This window comes from Podarcis liolepis (assembly GCF_965112155.1).
Source record: "Podarcis liolepis genome assembly, chromosome: 13".
NCBI classification, from domain to species: domain Eukaryota; kingdom Metazoa; phylum Chordata; class Lepidosauria; order Squamata; family Lacertidae; genus Podarcis; species Podarcis liolepis.
In genome coordinates this window covers 39,640,005-39,657,960 of record NC_139573.1, presented here as the reverse complement: position 1 = coordinate 39,657,960, position 17,956 = coordinate 39,640,005, and the positions used below count along the sequence as shown (strand labels likewise).

Below are 17,956 nucleotides of genomic sequence, written 5' to 3'. Positions count from 1 at the left end.
TGCAGCTCCACCCCTTTCTTAGGAGTGTCTCCTTCAACAACTCTGCTGGAGAAACAGTATCTTTCGGTGAGAACAGGGAAGTAGAAGCTGGCTTTGATATTACTAACATGGTCACTTTTCCAAATAACTCCTTCGTGAGAGTCAAGGTTGGAAGGATGGATTTGGAGGCTGACCCAGGTCAGGAATTCTCCATTGATGACAACCGAATGGTGTGGCACAGAAGTTTTCACCAGGTGGGGCATAATTCCAACATCCATGAGATATAGGAAAACAAAATATTACGCACTTATTGATCATCAGCCCAGCACATACCTGGTTTTCTAGCCTCATTCAAAACATTTACTTCTGCATTACATTAGATGCGCTTGCCGGATCAGGCCAATGGCCCACATTCTACACCATTTTTTTCTCAGATTGGCAAACCAGATGTTTGTGGAAAATCCACAAGCAGGAACTGGGCCCAAGAGTGCTCTCTACTCTTGTGGTTGTCGGTCAAACTCCAGTCCTTGGTTTTGCATCAATCTGCGACTCAGAGCTTTAGAAGCCTTTCAGAAGCTGAGCACGCAAGCCAGCAGAGAAAACAAACTCTTCGCAAAGGAAGGGCAGACAAAGGCATATGTAAAGCATATTTACAAGCAGTTTATTCAGCATAGATCAGGACAAAGAAAACATGTCTGCTCTCCTTCATGTCCAAGAGCTAGAAGCAATAAAGCAAAAATCTACACACAACGGAAGTTCCCAGCAAGCTGTGCTGGAATGTAAACAGACATGTGTCATACTCCACACGTCTGTTAAGGTGGAACGGAACATCAATATCCTAATAGTGCCTCTGACCGTGAAGACAGAGCATAACCTCCCTCATGGCTAATAGCCACTAATAAACCTATCTTCCACGGATTTTTCAAATCCTCTTTTAAAACCATCCCAGTTGGTGACTATTACGGCCTCCTGTGGGAATGAGTTCCATAGTTTAACTATACTGCATGAAGAGCTGTAAATGGACTAGACACATTGCCGCAAATTACAACGGAGCTTTTAGCAGTTTAATACCCTTTCAAATCTTGCAAGCAATACACCCCCCCCGAAAATCCCTGCCCCCAATTTTTCAAGTGTATTTTTTTTTAAAAAAAGTTCTCTAATGTTCAATTTTAGTTCTTCTACTTGGGGTGGGGGGAATCACACCTAAGTTACCATAGTTTTGGCTTCAGAACCCTTAGAATTTAACTGAGACACCAAAGTCACTACCCACCTGTATCCTAAGGAAAATTGTTGGTGGAAGAGGTATTCTATTTATGTATGGAGACAAAATGGGCAGGGCTGGTGAAAATTAGCCCCCAATCCCCTCCCCAGTTTGAGCCCTCATGCTTGCTTTTTGAATGCCTGAAGGGGGCTCAAAGATGGTCCGTTTGGCCCTGCCTTTGTAATAAGTAGTTTAGTGTCCTCTTACTTCTAGCTGTGGGTTGGAAAACGGAAGGCAAACATGCTATGAATTTCTCTGTGCTAAAATTTTAAAGCATTTGGTTAAATGGGCAGGTTCCACCCCTTTCTGTGTGCAACCCAAGTTGTCCTCCTGGTTCCAGCAAGGAGAAGGAGGAGGGGGAGCCATTCTGCTGCTATGATTGTGCTCCATGTCCTCAAGGCAAGATTTCATCCCAAAAGGGTAAGAGACACAAGAGATATACTTTTCAAACTGTATGTCATGTTAGAAGTTGTTGAAAAGATCAAGCAAATAATTGCTATGCATTGTTTGATTGGAGAATGGCATCACAAATTTTTAGAGAAGTACTCATTTTTCAGGGCAACTGTATTTTGGTTCATGTGTTGGTGAAAGGAATGCAATTTGGGTAATCTTTCCATTCAAAGGGCAACAAAACCAAAGTTCTCCTCCATTCCCTATTAGCAGACATAAAGGAATATGGACCTTTCCTCACAAGAAAAGGTTTATAACCCATGATCTCATCTTTGTCAGGTTAAAATACAGCAGGCAATACAGAGCTAAATGGACCAGTGATCTGACTTGGTATAAGATACTTTCCTAAGTTCCTGTTCTGAACAATTGATACAAGGATGATTTCTATTTGTAGTTGCCACCATTGTCCAACTAAATTGCAGAATGTGGTTCCATATTGGCAACATATCTGAAATCTGAGTGTATTTTCTCTCTCTCCAGACATGGATGAATGTGTTGCATGCCCTGAAGATCATTATCCAAACAGGGACCAATCACAATGCATTCCAAAGACAATCAACTTCCTGTCTTTTAAAGAGCCAATGGGGATAATCTTAGCACTTTTTGCTCTTTCTCTCTCTCTCCTCACAGTGGTGGTCCAAGCCATCTTCATTAAACATCAGGACACACCAATCGTCAGAGCAAACAATCGGGACCTCACCTACACTCTCCTCACTTTCCTCCTGCTCTGCTTTCTCTGCCCGTTGATCTTCCTCAGCCCTCCAGAAAGAGTGAGCTGCCTGCTCCGACAAATGGCTTTTGCCCTTGTTTTCACAGTGACTGTTTCTTGTGTTCTGGCCAAAACGATCACGGTGGTTCTGGCCTTTGTGGCCACTAAACCAGGATCCAGAATGAGAAAATGGGTGGGGAAAAGACTGGCAAGCATCATTGTGTTTTCTTGTTCCCTTATCCAAGTGGGCATTTGCAGTGTGTGGTTAGGAACCTCTCCCCCATTTCCTGATTCTGATATGCACTCTGCGATGAGAGAAATTATTCTAGGCTGCAACGAAGGGTCAGTTGCCCTGTTTTACTGTGTCCTGGGCTACATGGGCTTTTTGGCCATTGTCAGCTTTGTTGTGGCCTTTTTTGCCAGGAAACTGCCTGAGAGCTTCAATGAGGCCAAATTCATCACCTTCAGCATGTTCTTGTTTTGTAGTGTTTGGATTTCCTTTGTTCCAGTGTACCTGAGCACCAAGGGGAAATACATGGTGGCTGTGGAGATCTTCTCCATCTTGGCCTCCAGTGCTGGCTTACTGGGCTCCATCTTTTCCCCAAAATGCTACATCATTGTCTTGAGACCTGATCTGAACAGCAAGGAGCAGTTAATAAAGAAGAAATAACAAATTAATCTACCATCTTTGTTTATTTGTTCTATCAGAATATGGGCAATATAATCTCTCATTATCCTTATTGTATGATATATTTTTTTGTTTAGCTATGTGCAACTTATTTGAAAATTCTCTGTGGTCACTGTGAGACAGGTTTCCCTAATCTTTTTGGACTTGATGTTGCATTTGGAAAACAAAGAAGCTGTAATGGATACCACAAAATATTAAGGCCTGTTTCATAGGATCATCATCTTATAAGGGTGTTGTTGTGCTCCCCGTGGATCCTGTTTGGTGGGTAGTGTGTCTGAGGCTTCCCCTCACCCCTGTCTTTTTGCTATCCCTCTTGTTTTCCTTTGGCCGGCTTTTACAGTGAAGGTGTGTGAACACCCTTTTGCCTTGGAGATGAGGACAGTGGAGGAGGTATTTGGTAAGGCTAGCTAAGAGTCCTTTTTATTTGTGTGTGTGCTATGTTCTGTATTCTAAATGCTTTTAAAATGTTGATTAATTTCATTTGTCAACTTATATGACTACTGGGTCTTAGGGTCTTTTTTGCTTTAAATCATCGGTGTAGGTCTTGGGAAGGAAGTCCAATTCCATTGCTGGTCATGGAGCAAACTGGAAGAGACATTTGTTCTGTTTTCTTTTCACTAAAGAAGCCGTAGGTATAGAGACCTGTGCTTAGGCACATGTGAATGTCTGAACTTCCCTGGGAGTTAGTATGTTGTTCCTTTATCCTCACTACCTGGTAAAAGCAGGAGGTGGTATTGTAGGCAACTGGGTCTTTAATTGACTTAGACATTCATTTCTAACGATGTCCTCTAACCAAACGATACTCAGGGAAAACCAACCCTGCCAGCAACCCTGCGAAGTCACCCAAAATTCTGAGTCAGGGTACTTAAGTTTTTTCCTGGACATCCAATGACTTTCCCCAAGACAAAAAGCAAAGATCCATTCTTTGTCGTCTCAGCCACAAACCCACCCAGCCATAAGCAAGCTGCCAGGCACCAGATTCAGAGCAAAAGCTTACAATAAGAAGCCACAAAAGCAAATAGAAGCTAATACTTTATTAAGAGATTACAGTACAAAACAGAATAATTTTACCTTAAAATTACAGTTAAATAAAGATACAAAGACACCTTTGGTACCTGAGTACAGACCGAAAATAACAAGAGCTAGCTTGTCTTGCCCTAATCCCAACAATTAGAGGCACAGGCCCCATCAGCAAGCTTTATCCAAGCATACATGGCTGTTCTGAATGGGGACCATTAGACCTAGATCAAAGACCATTGTCAAGACAGAAAGGCCTGGATACCAAGTTGGCTGCAAGAGTACTTCAACATGGAACCCGCAGGCCTCACACAGCCTTGTCTCACCGTGTGTGTGTGTGTGTGTGTGTGTAAGCACAACATTCTTCCCAGCAACCCTTGCTTGTGACTCCCTATCACCTCACATCCAGTTACCCTGGCAACCTTTCAAACCCTTGTCTCTGTTCACACCTTGGGGCAAGGGGGAAGGACAGTTCTTTTGCATTGCGAATGGCCCTCCGTGACCTTGCATTGTTTCTTAATGGCCCTAGTTTGGCCTGGGAGTTTTGCAGAGGCTAGTCCAGGAATTCCTTTGCGGCTTGTATTTTCTCCCTTCACATTCAAAATAATCAAAATCATACCATTTATTAATTTCTACAGTTTAGCAAGCGGTCCCCCTCCCAATTCCATGACAATATAAACACACATTCTAGAGTCAGTTTTCTGTTGCTGTGAGTGCTCTATTCCTATTTTCAAGCCTATGAAATTTCCCCCAATTAAACCTATCCTGCCTGGAAGCTGGTCTCATACAGTGGTGCCTCGCAAGACGAAAATAATTAGTTCCGAGAGTCTTTTTGTCTTGCGATGTTTTTCGTCTTGCGAAGCACGGTCCGTCACAACTGCGCCTCTTCAAGCTGCTTTAAGGAAAAAAGCGCAAGACGTTTTCGTCTTGCGAAGCAAGCCCATAGGGAAATTCGTCTAGCGAAGCAACGCAAAACCGAAAAACCCTTTCGTCTAGCAAGTTTTTCGTCTTGCGAGGCATTCGTCTTGCGGGGCACCACTGTACTTTACATTATTTGTTTGGAGAAAAGTTTATTGAATTTTTGTAGAAGTACATTAGATGATTTCAGTGAACAAGACAGAACAAATCTACATAAAACCTAACCAGCTGCTGGTATCATGCACGTCTGCTGAATAAAATAAATTATCCATGAACACAGAAAAGTTCTTCTGTAGTGATTCCCATTATTAGAGGTAGCCCGGCCAGATTGCTGTATGGGATGCAGGTTGCCTAGGAGGACAACAATATTAATTAGTATAACTAATGAATAGGGACTTCTGGTTTCTGTGAATGGTGAAAAGGGGTGCTAGTCTGATCGTCTGAGGGACTAGAGCCCCACGGAGATACAGGGGGAAGCGCCAAGGCAAGGCACCCCCCCTAAAAAGTCTTGAGAGGGTTCTCAAGGTGTCAAGAGGTCCAGCAGTCTGCAAAAGGGTTCTCCTGTGACCCTCAAACCCCTGTTCCGAGAGGAATGGGGAGTGGCGGGTGGGAACCGAAGATTGAGCCTGAGGACATGGCAGTATTGCAACTCCATGGGAGCGAAGCCTCAAACTCCTACCTGCAGCAGAGATCTTCCGAAAACTACATTTAAGCCGATGGAAATGTAATGAAGATTAATTATTGGATCTAATTCGGCTGAATTCGGTGTTAGACGGAGGAGTAAAAAGGAAGTCCATCCCCGTCTTCTGGTTAATTATCACTGCATGGAAACAACTTGCAAGTGAGAATGGTATCAATTTTATGTGACTCTATTAGATATATGTCTGCCAATGGGAAGGATGGATTAAAAGCAACTGAAGCCTATTCTTCATTACCTTTTCTTGAATTTACAAGGGAGAATTGTGGAGAGGATCTTGCAGTAAAGCTGTAGGTGAATTTGAGCCCAGCAGAGAATGCTTGAAACAAGACTATTGAAGTACTCTGTGGGGTGAGTGTATGGAAGCATCAATGGGCTTTGCAAGGCACATTTTGGTTGGAGTGATATAAAGAAGACTGAGCTTGCTTCTAATGTTTTTGGTTTTGTTAAAAGATAAATTGGAACTTTAAAGCTTGAAACTGGCCATAGAGGCTGAATATTGACAGGGAATGCAGTGCCAGAAATCGGAACACCTGAGAGCCACTACGCTGCCTATCTAGAGTTGGAAGCCTGGTAAAGGGCATTTGGACTCTGCCAAAAAAGAGGAATTATAATGATCTTCAATTGTCTGTAACTCTTACTTCAAGACATTTTTAGAGAACTGGATCAGTGAGTCTTTTACTCTCCTCTGGATTATTACGTTGTGATTTTGTGTGGACAAACTGCTTTTGTTTTCTTTTTAAAGTAGATATCTGTTTAATTTGAATGTTAATTTGAAATCTGGATTTTATTTCGAATTGTATATGTGTAATGGGCAATCGTGCTGGAGGGATGGAAAAGTACAAAAGACCGTGTTTCTTGGGAAAATGTTACTTGGTGGCCTTGACGAAACTGATAAGGTATGGCTGGAAAATTGGTTGTTTTGAGAACAAGGGAAAGAGAATATTGGCAAGGGCAGAGTGAATTGAGTAGAAGGAGTATTGGATATTTCAACTCTGTTTGGACCTTCTTTGATTGTTTTAATAGTAACTTATTGAACATAGCAATTAAAAAGCAACCAACCCCAAGTTTGGACAGAAGGACACAGGGAATAAGCCTTATGGTGAATGGGTGGAATTCTTTTATGAATTGAGAAATGAGTTGATGAAGGAGATAAAGGAAAATTTGGATAAGACAGCAGATAAACATATAGCACAAATGGACAAAAATACTGAAATGGTGACAGAACTGATTATTAAGAGAGAACCAGTGACAAAGAAAACAGAAGCGGTGGAGGTCTTGATGATGGAGGAACTTTTTAGAAAAATGGAAACTGTGATTGAAATGAAGAAATACCAGGAGATACTCAGGGCAGATATGGATGGCATGGGGGGTAGGCAGGAAATATTTGGGAATGCCTTGGTGGCTGAAATAAGGCAAAAATTACAGCCTCTGAGAGTAAGAGGAGACTGTGAGGAAGGTGAGCAGGATTTTAAATCTGACTTAACTGATAGTCACCTTCCTGTGAAATTTAAATATGCCAAAGTTAGGAAAAAGAATGGAAAACACTTGTTGTATATGTGCAAAATAATGTAAATAAATTGATACATTGGCAGGCTCAGACTACATAGTTGCAATCAGCAGAAATTAGATAATATTAGAAGAAGAAGAGTTGATGAAGTATGCGTATGGAAATGCAGAAGAATTTTGTTAAAATTAGAAGAAGAAGAATTGATGAAATATGCGTATGGAAATGCAGAAGACTTTTGTTAATATAAGGAAACAGAAGAGGTAATGGAAGTCATGAGGTCTAAAGAACCTCAAGATAAGGTATTGAAATGTTTTTGTGAATGGGGACAAGGGGAAGAATTTGTGGGGTTTTTTTGGTAGTTAGTTGTAGAAATTAATTGTGAAAATAAAAATAAAAATTTGGGTCAAATGTTCAGATAATCCAGTGTCCCACCAAAATTGTACCATCCCTTTTTTGTGGGATATTGAATTCCATTATCATTACCACTTCTGACTAAGTGTTAAAATCAGATCTAAGCAGAGAATTTGGCTGGTAATTTTTATTCTTGTTATGTTATTCCCCAGCCCACCAACTCATTCATAACTTCAGCATTTCAACATATCATGTTGTATATCTTAGCTTAAAATATTTTAAATATTCCTGATATTTTATATACTTTCTTTATTACAACCCACCTTAATGTGTAGATTATAATATTTTACTTGTACCGTTTTTGTTTTTATTCTGTTCAGGTCTATAACAACATGTTTTTTGCCAGTTGTTCGATTTTCCTGATGTAATGAGACCTAGTTATTACCTCATCGGTAATTACCAGTCTTGTCATAAACAAATCTCCCTTGGATAATGTCTCAATGGATTTCTAGAGAATACCAGCCAAAGTCTAAACAAGGGTATAAAAACCCCTTCCTGATATTCTAAGCAAGGGAGAGGTCAGAGACAGAGGAAGGATTTCTGCTTTTCTATTTGTCGAGTTGCAAAATAGGATTTTAATCTGTGAATTGTTAGAGAAGTGTTGTTCGTGACAAGGCAGAATATTGAAAATATGTTCTAGATAGAAATGAGTGTTTCTGATAAGATATAGTATTTGCCTCAGTATGCTGTTGTTTATTGTGCCTCTTCTCTTTCATTTGCCACATATGGTGTGCGAACACACCACTAGTTGCGCCATCCAAGATCTGTCCAGAATTCCACATGAATACTACCAACCTGGTCATCTTATTGTTGGTGGACTTGCTTCTCACCTCTTTACTTCTTTTGGCGAAGAAGACTTCACAGAAAGGCTACCTATCCATCAACTTCTTGATATCTTGTAAATACTTCATGTGTTAAGTAATCAGATGATACAAAAACATTCCCCAGCTCTAACCGGGCTTACTCAAAAGCAAGTTCCACTGATTTCAGCGGGATTGCCTTCTAGGCATAAATGGTGGTGGTGGGGGGGACTTCTGCATAGCTGAGGCGTTGGCTTGGAAGGAGGGAAATGGAGATCTGAATGTGTCAGTGAGAAGAGGCTGCCTGTTGGTGTGCTCTCTGCTCCCCACATCCCACCAAATTTATTCCAAGAAGAGTTTAACAATCAGACCCACAGCTTAAACTTGCTTAGTTTGAGATAGAAAGTCCTTCTCTGTTTTGAATACTGAACTTCACCTCAGAAAGCCTGGTGTGAGGGGCCTTAAAGCTCACTTCTCCTCTGAGGTAAAGTTCTAAGAGTCCCAGGTGTTCTCATCCCAATCAGGCTAGACTTTTATGATGCTCCTAGTTATAAATGTGTCACAGCTACTCCATTAAGCTAGGCTATCTACTTCTCTGCAGTTTGATGCAACCCTTTTGATCAATACCTGTAGATGAATGTAAGTGTATGTTTTGTGTTTCACATTTCACCAAATGTTGCAGTGCAGTGTTCCAGTCAAGTAATGTATACAAAATGCATATACTGGGGTAAAATGTAAAAATATATATATGCATATATTAATGAAAGTGGTATATAAGCATACAAGTGGAATGCAATGAATTCTTTAAGGGGGAATTGCTTTGCAGATATGTGCATGTCAGAGCACAATTTGCATGAAAATGTTGAAGAATTGTCATGAGGTCCTAATTTCTATAAAAGAAAATTGCATAGCATATATCCCAAGTATACAGCATAAAATTCTCATTGCAGTATTTTGCCAAAGAACTACCAGCATATCCTGGCCTTGGTATTTGCTGTCAAGGAGGTCAATGAGAACCCCAAGATCTTACGTAATATCACCTTAGGATTCCACATCTACGACAGTTACTTCAATGAAAGGATGACCTACCGGGCTGCTCTGAATCTTCCCTCCACACTTATGCCCAACTACAAGTGCAACATCCAGAAACACCTGGTGGCAGTTATTGGGGGACTGGACTTTGATTCCTCTCTCCAAATGGCAAACATCTTGGGCATCTACAAGATCCCTCAGGTAAGATACTGCCTTGGGGACTTCACACTCATTCCCCATGATCATCTGACGATTTTATCTCCCCCTCAAGAATTATTAGTATTCATCCTAATACTTTCCTCCAAAAATCCGTAAGTGTTGGACATCACATAAACATGTGTTTCAAAGAAGCATTATCCTTATTTATTCTCCAGCTCGATGGCATTGTAGATACAGAATTACCTTCTATACAAATGTAGTGGGGTTCAGTATATTCTAAATTTTATCTTTTGGTGTATAAGAAATAGTATATAATCTAGAGACACATTTGTTACAGAACCTAAAATGTTGTCCCACTGTTCAGGTAAAATAGGAACCCCTAATTCATTATATCATTAATTTCTCAGTGCATGTCAAGGTGATTATTTGAAACCAAATACCTATATCGATAACCAATTGTTCTAGTAAAGCAAGGGGGATGTAATGGGGAAGGAAGATGAGGGGAAAGGGAAGGGAAGCTGCACTGCAGGACTGCAGGAAAACTGGCATGCAGCGGTAGCAGAGAAGGAGGGGCACGGCCTACAAGCACAGGGTGCACTCATGGAGGCTAAATCTGTGACTGCCCCCAGTTTTTTGGAGCCCCCTGAGGCTACCACCTCATCTCACTTCTGGGCAGGCTGGCCCTGGAAGCACATACCCAGTCCTTCTACATTTATGGATTATGTGCCTTTATTTTCCTTTAGCTCACTTATGGCTCCTTTGCCCCAGAGGATGCTGGTCAAAGCCAATCCACTTCCTTCTATAGGATGGCGCCCAATGAAGTCCATCAATATAGTGGGATTGTTGAGTTACTTCTGCATTTTGGTTGGACGTGGGTTGGGTTGCTTGCTGCAGGTAACGTCAGTGGAGAGAGATTTATTCACACCCTGAAAACTCTGCTTTCCCAGAAAGGCATTTGCCTGGCCTTCTCAGAGAGAACCGTGAAAACGGCATATTTGACTGAGTATTACGCCATGTATTCCCAATGGATCCAAATTTATCAAGTTATTATGGAGAATAAAGCCAAGGTTATTGTTGTCTATGGAGAAACAGAGTCCATGCTTAGCTTGCGAATAATGGTAGCACTTGGTGCAGTGGACAATGGAACCAAGACATCTGAGGGCAAGGTGTGGATTCTGACAGCACAACTGGACTTCACAGCATTAACCTATCAAATGAACTGGGATATGCAAGTCTTCCAGGGTTCCCTCTCCTTTAGAATTCATTCAAATGTTGTACAAGGATTCAAAGCCTTTCTTCAGGTCCAAAATCCATTTGAGGCGAATGGAAATGGCTTTGTCAAACAGTTCTGGGCACAAGTCTTTCTCTGTTTATTTCCAAACTCCAGTACAGAGGAGCAGGCCAGTGAAACCTGCACTGGAGAGGAGAAGCTGGAAGATCTCCCGTCATCTGGCTTTGAGATGAGCATAACAAGCCACAGCTATAGTGTCTATAATGCTGTCTATGCCGTGGCACATGCTCTACATGCCATGTTCTTGCCCAGGACCAAATTCAAGGCAGTGGTGAAAGGAGGGATGCAAGAGTTTCAGAAGCTAAAGCGTTGGCAGGTAACGCCTATCCCGTGGTACAATTTATTAGACCTGGGCAGTGATATGTAGCACAGTACCCTTAACATTTTCGAGCACTCAGTGCAGGATCATATCCCCTCCGTAACTTGTGTGCAGGGAAGCAGGAGGATATAATCCTGCACTGTGCCGCTCCTTCCCACGCAACTTCTCTGCACACAAGTTAAGAGGCAGATCTGATCCCACACTGAGAGGAGAGGTGAGAGCTGGCTGAGAGTGGCAGACAAAGCTGAAAAAAATGTAGCTGTGGCTGAGGAAAGGAGGTGGGAAAGACCCCTAAAATGGCTGTCCATGACCAGCATAAAAGGGGGGGGGAGGGTTTTAAACATTTATTTATGTACGTACGTGCTTACTTATTTACTGAAATTGTTAGTTGAAGTTATCTTTGTTAGAAATCCTGGGAAGCCAAGACCTAGTTTTCTGGCAAGGACTCTTTTGTGAGAGAACTCCAGCAGAGATTTAACATGGCAAAATAAAAGTGTGGAAATCTAGATTGTAAAACCGTAAATGTGTCCTTTCCGCTAAACCCCCAAACTCTCCACTGCCCTATCACAAAGATGGACCACACATTTAGTAAGTCACAACAATCAAAGATCAGATTCATGTGCTTTTCTATATAGCAGTCACAAAATGGTAAAATTTCCTAAACTATTGGTATAGAAACATTAGATTCAGACTCCATTCTTGTCAGAATCAAAGGAGGTTGGTTAAAATATGTGGCTAGAGGGAGTAGTTCACACACAGAATTCACATGTAGACTGAGTAGAACAAAAGGCTTTGTTACCCATTTCCTCCCGAGGTGAAGGAAAGTGACTTAGGCTAAGTTTGGTAGGACAGCTTACTCTATGGCATTAACCACTTTGTGCATTAATCAGACTCAAGCATACTGGTTACATGAGGCTGGTTACCCTAGAATTCCTTTGGGACGGGATACAGTAATACCTCTGCGAATGTCCACCTTGTCTAGCGTCCGTTCCAGTGAACGTCCACAGCAAACTTGAAAGTATCATAACGGGTTACTTCCGGCTTTGCTGCTTGCGCATGTGCAGAAGCACTAATTCAAGCTTTGTGCATGCGCAGAAGCACAAACCACTCCGAGCACATGCGCAGATGCGGCGCTTTGCCCTGCGTCCTTTTTGGCTAGTGGCCGGGGCTCCAGAACAGATCCCAGTTGCAAAATGAGGTATGACTGTATACAAGCAGTGGGACCTAAAAAGCATGGATTTCCCCCCTCATTTCCTCTTTTTTTGGGAATACATTGGGATTGTCCCATAGAAAACAATGGAAATTGTCAGCTTGCTATGTGAACACTCTCAGGAATGGATTATGTTTGCATAGCACTACCTGCATATACTGACAGTCTGGAGGCATCCTGAGTGGCAATAAGGAGAGACATTAACATTACTTTATGATTTCTATTTTCCTTTCAATGCAGCTCCATCCCTTTCTTAGGAGTGTCTCCTTTAACAACTCTGCTGGGGAAACAATATCTTTTAGTGTGAACAGGGAAGTAGAAACTGGCTTTGATATTACCAACCTGGTCACTTTTCCAAATAACTCCTTCATGAGAGTCAAGGTTGGAAGACTTGGTGGGGAGGCTGTTTCAGGCCAGCTGATTTCCATTGATGACAACAGAATGGTGTGGCACAGAAGCTTTCACCAGGTGAGGCATAATTCCTACATCTATGAGAGATAGGGAAATAGAATGCTATTGTACTTACAGATCATCAGTCCAGCACATACCTGCCTTTCCAGCCAGAATCAAAACATTTTCCTCTACACTGCTTGAGAATAGTAGAATCATAGAGTTGGAAGTCATCCCGGAAGTTAGGTAGTCCAACCCCCGGTGATGCAGGAAACTCAACATGAGCTTGCTGGATTAGGCCCATGCCCAACAAGCCCAGGATAATGCCAATGGCCAGTCTTGTCCAGTATCTGGACATGGCACATGGCTGTTGACTTGGGCTCTTTCTGCCCCAGGGAACTTCATGAGTCTCTTGACATAAATAAGGTGTTTGTGGTTTGCAGATCAAATGCTGCTTGGTGAGAAGGAAGCAGGTGACATGGAGGTTGGTGGGCAGCTGTTCTTTGTCACCAACTGTAGAATGAGGAAAGAGGTTTCTTAGATTGGGGAAGAATTAGCTTTCCCCAAGAAGGCTTGACTGGCGTCTCCCTACATATCTTTAAGCACCAAATGAAAACATTCCTCCCAGGCCAATGGTAGATTAAACCATCTATGGCCTTTTAACCTGTTTTTTGTTTGTTTGTTTCAATTGTTATTATGTTGTGCATTTTTGTAAAAAAAGGATTTTACAGTGGTACCTCGGGTTAAGAACTTAATTTCTTCTGGAGGTCCATTCTTAACCTGAAACTGTTCTTAACCTGAAGCACCACTTTAGCTAATGGGGCCTCCCGCTGCCGCCGCGTGATTTCTGTTCTCATCCTGAAGCAAAGTTCTTAACCTGAGGTACTATTTCTGGGTTAGCGGAATCTGTAACCTAAAGCATATGTAACCTGAAGCGCCTGTAACCCGAGGTACCACTGTATATTGTAAAGTGACTTTGGATGGAGGGTGGTACAGAAAATAAATAAATGAATAAATAAACAAAAATATGGTTCTCAGAATGGCCAGAGAGATGCTTGTGGGAAACACTGATCAGAAGACCACTCTCCTCTTTTGTGGTTTCCATCATCTGGTATTCAGCAGCATACTGCTTATGACTATGGAAACATAACCTCCCTCAAGGCTAGTACCCATTGATAGCTTCTCCTCCACTTATAGACTTACCTTCCATTAATTTTTCTAATTCTCTGTTAAAGCCATCCAGTATGGTGGCCTTCACTGTCTCCTTTTGGAGTGAGTTCCATAGTTTTAAATATACTGCATGAAGAAGCACTTTCTTTTATTTGTCCTGAATCTTCCAACAGATGTCATTGGAGGTCACAGAGTTCTAGTGTTATGAGAGAGGGATAAAAACTTTTCCTTATCCACCTCCTCATTTTCTTCTTCCTTGCGTCACTTATCCCATGTTATTACCCACTTCACATCTTGATTGTTTCTAGAGAGGAGCTTAAATGGACCAGTTTGCAGCTAATTATGACTGGGCTTTCAGCAGTTTAATGCCCTTTCAGGTTTTGCAAGAAATACTTTTTTCTTCAAATATTACCTCCTTTTTTCAAGGCTGTTTCGAACAGTTTGTGCCAGGAGGACCAGTTTTAGTTCCTTCCACACCGGGGAAAAAATCCCACCTAAGTTACCATAGGTAAAGGGACCCCTGATCGTTAGGTCCAGTCGCGGACAACTCTGGGGTTGCGGCGCTCATCTCACTTTATTGGCCGAGGGAGCTGGCATACAGCTTCTGGGTCATGTGGCCAGCATGACTAAGCCGCTTCTGGCGAACCAGAGCAGTGCACGGAAACGCCATTTACCTTCCCGCCAGAGTGGTACCTGTTTATCTACTTGCACTTTGATGTGCTTTCGAACTGCTAGGTTAGCAGGAGCAGGGACAGAACAACAGGAGCTCACACTGTAGCAGGTATTCGAACTGCCGACCTTCTGATTGGCAAGCCCTAGGCTCTGTGGTTTAGACCACAGTGCCACTTATGTTCCTTAGGTTACCATAGCTTTGGCATTAGATTCTTTATAATTTTACTGAGACATCAAAGGCAAATTCAGGTGTGTGTGTTGTACTTAAATTAGCCACTTGTATCCTAAGGAAAAAGGAATGTGGGCTAGGGATGGAGATTTTCATATCACAACAATTTAATGAAAACTGATTGACTTTGTATCTTGGTACACAGATGGAATGATCATTAATTATCCTTCAGGTTTCACATTTCTCTGAATTTTGTGGTCTAGTTCTCAGCTCAAAAATGGACCAAAATCAATTGAAAAATACACATTGAAGTACAAAATATGTTTGAAGATGCATCAATTAAGACAAATAGCATGGCAGGAAGTGTGAAGGAGGCTTCTAAGAGCATTTGGTTGAACTCCTTCACAGTTTCATCATATTTGGGGACCAAGATAACAACACAAAGTTCCAAATTCATCATCATCAAGCCTTTTATTGGCATCACATACAAACATCCAAAACAAATCAATACAGAATTATCACTTCCCCAGTGGCACAAAACATTTGCTAAAAGAAAGAGGCAGAGCAGTATATCGTCACAAAAGTTCCAAATTATAGGGAGGTTTCTAAGCATGTCCAGCCTTTTTAATACTTTCTGCTCAGTATGGGAAGGTTGGTGGTGAACAAGTATTACCGTATTTTTCGCTCTATAACACGCACCCGACCATAACACGCACATAGTTTTTAGAGGAGGAAAATCCGTAGGCATGCCACCCGTAGGCATTCCCTCCATAACACGCACAGACATTTCCCCTTACTTTTTAGGAGGAAAAAAGTGAGTGTTATGGTGCAAAAAATACGGCAATTTTATGTATGGGGGGGGGGAGGGCTGGTGAAAATGAACTCCCAGTTCCCTTCCCAGTTTAAGCCTTCAGGCATTCTTTTCACAGATGGTCAGTTTCAGCATTCTTTTTTAAAACTACGAATAGCAAAACAAATAGTTTGGTCCTCAGTAGTTTAGTGTCTTCCTACTGCTGGCTTGGGGGAAAAATGAAGCCCAAAGCATTAATAATTTCTGTGTGCTAAAATGTTTATGTTTTTTTTTAAAATGGGCAGGTTCCACCCCTTTCTGAGTGTAACCCAAACTGCCCTCCTGGTTCCAGCAAGAAAAAGAAGGAGGGGGAGCAATTCTGCTGCTATGATTGCGCTCCATGTCCTCAAGGCAAGATTTCGTCCCAGAAGGGTAAGAGACACGAGATATGTACTTTTCAAACATATGTCATGTTAGAAGTTGTTGGAAAAATTAAGCAAATAGGTAAATAATTGCTAATATGGCAGACCCTCCAAGTGTCCCTATTTTCCAGGGACATCCCTGAGTTAGAGAAGCCATCCTGGTTTCTGATTTGTTCCCAGAATGTCCCACTTTTCCTTTGGATGTCTCTATTTTCATTGGAGAAATGTTGAAGGGTATGAAGTTATCTGACCCGAACTGTCTGAAGGCAATCCTATATAGGGAAGGTTTTTTAATGTTTAATGTTTTATTATTATTTTTATATATGTTGGAAGCTGCCCAGAATGGCTGGGGCAACCCTTTAAGATGTGTGGGGTAAAAATAGTAAAATTATCATTATGGAATGGGACATCCCTATTTTCATCAGAGACATGTTGGAGGGTATGATATGGTAAGAATTTACTTCTAAACCACTCGTTCTTGACGAGGTGAGGGAACAAACCTTTAAATAAACTCCAACAAAGAGAATATGCAAGCAAAGTGTCCAGTAGGGACCTGGTTTATTAGAGAAGCTATTGCAATGAGGCAGCCTCGCTAAATCAGTTGTTCAGCTAACCGCCAGTTAGACAAACTGCCTGAAAGCACATTTTAACAAAGATTTTATTGGGTTTTTCACACATAAACATACATCATATAACATCATTATAGAATGCGTACCACAAGAAAGGTTACATGTTAAGGGGTGAAAAAGTCCCTGTTTTATGTTTCCCATCATTTATCTTGATTAGTCAAACTCTGGAGCTCCAGGTATAAGCTTTTACTCACTTATTGTACATCTTCCTTGACAACTAGACATTCAGAAAGTGCCACAATCCATTCCTGTATCTTCCCACAGCTTATGGAATCTCAAGGAAACCACAGGGCTTGTAACTTACAACATGCTAGCCACTTGTGCCCTCTGGCTAAACATACAATCCTTCAGGGGCAGATAAGCAAGGAATGCAGTGATTCGGCAGTTTATCTGGTATAGGGGAGCAGCATAAAAGAGTTACAAAAATGCAGGAATACACGAATCAAAATCATTCTTTGATACATATGTTCTATATAGAAAATAAATGCAATTACTATGGGATATACAAAAAAGTATTGACTGTCTAAAGTAAAACTTCTACATGGGTAATATGGTCCATTTTGTACATATTGTTTAATTGTGGTCACTGTGTTTTGGTTAATGTGTTGGTCAAAACAGTGCAATTTAGATGACTTTCCCAGTCAAATTTCAATAAAACCAAATTTCTCCTCCATCTCTATTAGCAGACAGCCCCAATAAATGAATATGTACCTTATTCTAAAAAGAAAAGGTTTATCACCAATGATCTAATCTTTGTTTGAGGTTAAAATAAGGCAGGCATTACTAAGCTAAGTGGACCAGTGATTTGTCTTGGTAGAAGACACCTTCCTGTACTGAACAATTACCGTATTTTTCGCTCTATAGGACGCACCCAACCATAGGATGCACCTTGTTTTAGAGGGGGAGAACAAGAAAAAAAATTTCTCCCCCTCTCTGCTCAGCGCCCCTTCAGCGAAGCGGCAGGAGAAACGGAGCCCCTTTTATTTCTCCTTCCGCTTCGCTGAAGGGGCGCTGCGCAGCTCTCCCTCTCTGCTGAAGCCAGGAGAGTCTTGCTCTCCTGGCTTCAGCGACAGGAACCTGAAGCCTTTGGAGCGCAGCGTGAGTTCCTGCTGCGCTCCAAAGGTTTCAAGAGACTATCCCTGAAGCCTGGAGAGCGAGAGGGGTCGGTGCGCACCGACCCCTCTCGCTCTCCAGGCTTCAGAGAAAGCAACACGTAGCCTCCGGAGCGTGGAGGGAGCGCTCCCTCTGCCCTTCAGAGACTTC

At 41.8% G+C, this 17,956-nt stretch overlaps 1 protein-coding gene across 1 annotated transcript in view; it reads left to right on the top strand.

The window, feature by feature from the left end:
- LOC310690482 (vomeronasal type-2 receptor 26-like) overlaps positions 1–17,956 on the top strand; it is a 56,423-nt gene that overhangs the window by 36,377 nt on the left and 2,090 nt on the right. Inside the window, exons 5-11 of the mRNA XM_083469441.1 lie at positions 6–233; positions 1,534–1,660; positions 8,403–8,538; positions 9,391–9,673; positions 10,579–11,238; positions 12,692–12,919; positions 15,948–16,074. Coding sequence (XP_083325567.1) covers positions 6–233; positions 1,534–1,660; positions 8,403–8,538; positions 9,391–9,673; positions 10,579–11,238; positions 12,692–12,919; positions 15,948–16,074 — 1,789 coding nt within the window. The remainder of the gene's footprint in view (positions 1–5; positions 234–1,533; positions 1,661–8,402; positions 8,539–9,390; positions 9,674–10,578; positions 11,239–12,691; positions 12,920–15,947; positions 16,075–17,956) is intronic.